Source organism: Morone saxatilis, unplaced genomic scaffold (assembly GCF_004916995.1).
Source record: "Morone saxatilis isolate NCDOM2014 unplaced genomic scaffold, NCSU_SB_2.0 Contig16, whole genome shotgun sequence".
NCBI classification, from domain to species: Eukaryota; Metazoa; Chordata; class Actinopteri; family Moronidae; genus Morone; species Morone saxatilis.
In genome coordinates this window covers 25,773,945-25,777,068 of record NW_023339718.1, presented here as the reverse complement: position 1 = coordinate 25,777,068, position 3,124 = coordinate 25,773,945, and the positions used below count along the sequence as shown (strand labels likewise).

General features: G+C 37.2%; 1 protein-coding gene across 1 annotated transcript in view; it reads left to right on the top strand.

Moving 5' to 3' along the window:
• The first annotated feature begins 355 nt into the window (after positions 1–355).
• The window catches only part of top3b (DNA topoisomerase III beta), a 20,689-nt gene continuing 17,920 nt past the window's right edge, over positions 356–3,124 (top strand). The window contains 1 exon segment of the mRNA XM_035658881.1: positions 356–644. Within this exon segment, the coding sequence (XP_035514774.1) occupies positions 575–644 (70 nt within the window). The 5' untranslated portion in view covers positions 356–574.

Genomic DNA, 3,124 nt, shown 5'->3' with positions numbered 1-3,124 from the left:
GACATTATGGAATGAATATATGGAATGAAATGTCAAGTGATCAAGACACTGCGCCATCTTGTGTTTTCGATACCGGCCTATTATTATTCCATAAGGATGTTAGTGCAAGAAGTGTGGGACTGAGTGAGCCTGCATGATGAAGAGATCATTAACATCCTGCCGAATGTTACTGTACTGTAGCTGTATGTTCAAACCAAATTTCATTTCATATATTCATGTTTCAAATTATGTATATAACAATTTCAAGTGGCCTTCCATAACTAAACACATATAATAATCACCATACTGACTGTAGTGGCAATTTTGCCTCCTTGGTAGACACCGGAAATACGTCATAGGTTTTTACTCGCCGATATGACACCGGAAGTGAACACTGTGTAAACTGTCATGTCCGCTCTCGTGCTTGATAACATAGCCTATTAGCAAGCAGTTGTATGTAAAATTAACGAAGCTCTTTATAGAGGAGCTGTTAATGCTAGCGCGTATAGCTCGGGTGTGAGACGGTCAGTCAGTGTACTGCCTGTGAGCCGGCTGACTGCAGGTTGATAGAGGAGCTGTTAGCACTTCATTCAAAATGAGAACTGTTTTGATGGTGGCAGAGAAACCATCCTTGGCTCAGTCGATTGCCAAAATCCTCTCTAAAGGTGCGTACGAATTTATAGCTTCGTAATATGGTTAAAGTGAGACTTTAACACGAAAGGACAACCCCGGGCTAGTAGCAACAGGGGAGAGTAACGTTAGCACGCCACTGTGTTAGCGTACAGTGCCTTTATTAGTAACGTTACAGTACTTTTGGTATTGTACAGTGGCCTTTATTGAAGTAACGTCTACGTACTTTGGTATTGTACAGTGCCTTTATTAGTAACGTTACAGTACTTTGGTATTGTACAGTGAAGTTGTGAAAAGGTCCAAGCGGAGAGCTGTTTGAGTGATAACTATGTGGGACGATTAACGCTGACCCTGGTGTGTTGCTTTCTTCCCTGTGTGTGAACGTACACCAAACTCCATTGAAAAATCTGGCAATTTAATATAATAATAACAATTGAATTTTAGTGTTATTTAAGTGAGAGAATGTACAAGGAATACTGTTGTGTTCTCCACCGTTAATCTAGCAATGTACAGTATTTTATCAATTTTATCGTACTGGGATCCCTGGAACTAAAAATTATCAAATACAACATGTGAAACAGTCCAACAAGTTGTCGGCCCCTCACACCTAAAAGGCTGAGAACAACTGCATTAGGGGCAATGCTTCACTACTTCTCTGTTGATGAGGAAAAGACTCAACAGACTGGATCCTAAGTAATTTGGGAAAAGGGTGTGACAGCCAGACTACCAAATACTTCATACGGGCACAATAATGATACCAGTTAATGTAAAATGTCTTTAATTACTATGCTATACTGTTGAGAGACATGTATTGAATGGTGACATTTGAAATATCTACTGGAAAACAATAACAATGAGTGACTATTTTTCAGAAACCACCATCTTTACCTCACTGAACAAATACATATTCTTGATTTTCACCAACATCCTAAGTCAGTCCTGTTCAGTTTTGTCTGGAGATAGCACATATACAAGCTACAGTGATGAGCTCAAACTCCAGAGAGTAGCTGGCCGTGAGGAAGCAGTTGGGGTTTTTCTTGAGGACAGGCACCCTCAGGGAGACAGGGATGGTCTCTAGTCCCAAAGTAGAGTCGAGTCCCCTGCAGGAATGGCTTGTGTGGCAGCTGGCCTCGTGGATGACCTGAGGCACTCGGTTCAAGTCGATGTTCTCACTGGTGAGAGATCAGAGACAGGCGTTTATTCGTGTGAGTTAGTGTGGTAGGCAAGCAGTCCTATACAGTCACTGTAGGACTGTCCTTGACAAAAGAAATGTCTTTCTTCTATCTTTTATTCTTCATATTTTTTTGATTCTTAATTAAGTTTTCTTCATTTAATGGACACATTGACTACACCGGTGTATTGAATGAATTCTGCACCGTCGGTCAGCAGATGTGCTCAGTCATACAGAGGGATTTCTTCAGATCTCAAACTCCTCAAACACCACAGTCTATATGTGAATATTATTGGTATGCTCGAGAAGGAGTCATGTGTCAGTCATGACATTCCCCACAAAAAAGGCCATAAAAACAATTGCACTTAACACACACAGTCTTGTGTAGGTATTAGGGCTGGACATAGTTCAAACAATATTACAATTCTGAGATATCAATCTGTATGACAATATGGCAGATTTATGTACATTCATATAAAAGTCTGGTGCTAAAATGATTAGTCAGTAATCAATTTGTCAATAAAATGTATCTCTTAAGTTGATGCAACCAGATATGTGTATTATTATCGCTTAATTGTTTAAGTAATATTGCAAGCAAAAATACCAAACATTTACTGTTGGGAACATCTCAAATGTCAAAAACCTCATTTTATTAGTGTTTAATTATAGTTTGCTTAATTAATGACTTCTGACCATAACAGTTTATATGAGAGTTGAAACAATTAGTGGATTCATTGATCAATCAATCAACAGAGAAATAATCAGCAACTATTTTGATTGATTTATCATTGAAGTCATGTTAAACTAACAGTTTTGCTGTAGTAACTTGAATGTCTTTGGGTCGAACAAAACAAGACATTTGAAGACATCGACTGTAGTTTCAGGCTAGCATTTTACAGGCCAAACAATCAATTGATTAATTGAGAAAATAATTGGCAGATTAATAGTTCATGAAAATGATCATTAGTTGAAGCCTAATTCATTTTCATTATTAATAATTCAATATTGATGATTTTTTTCATTAATTTAATTGTTGTTTGGTCTAGAAAATTGTCCTTTACCATTTCCCAGAATGTAATTTCACATGTCCTGATGTCTTGTTTTGTTTAGCCAACAATCCATCATCCATCCAAATGTATGAATGAATAAAATAGAAAAGGAGGCCAAATCTTTACATTTAAGAATTCTAATTGAATTTTGAAATAAATATCCAACACATTTCTAAAATTAGATCAATTGGAAGTTCCCAGTTGTGAAGGTGGCCTCTTTAAATTTCTAGTTTGGTCCGACCAACAGTATAAAATCAAAAGTCCTAAATTTGAAATGCTGTAAATCTGAAAATAA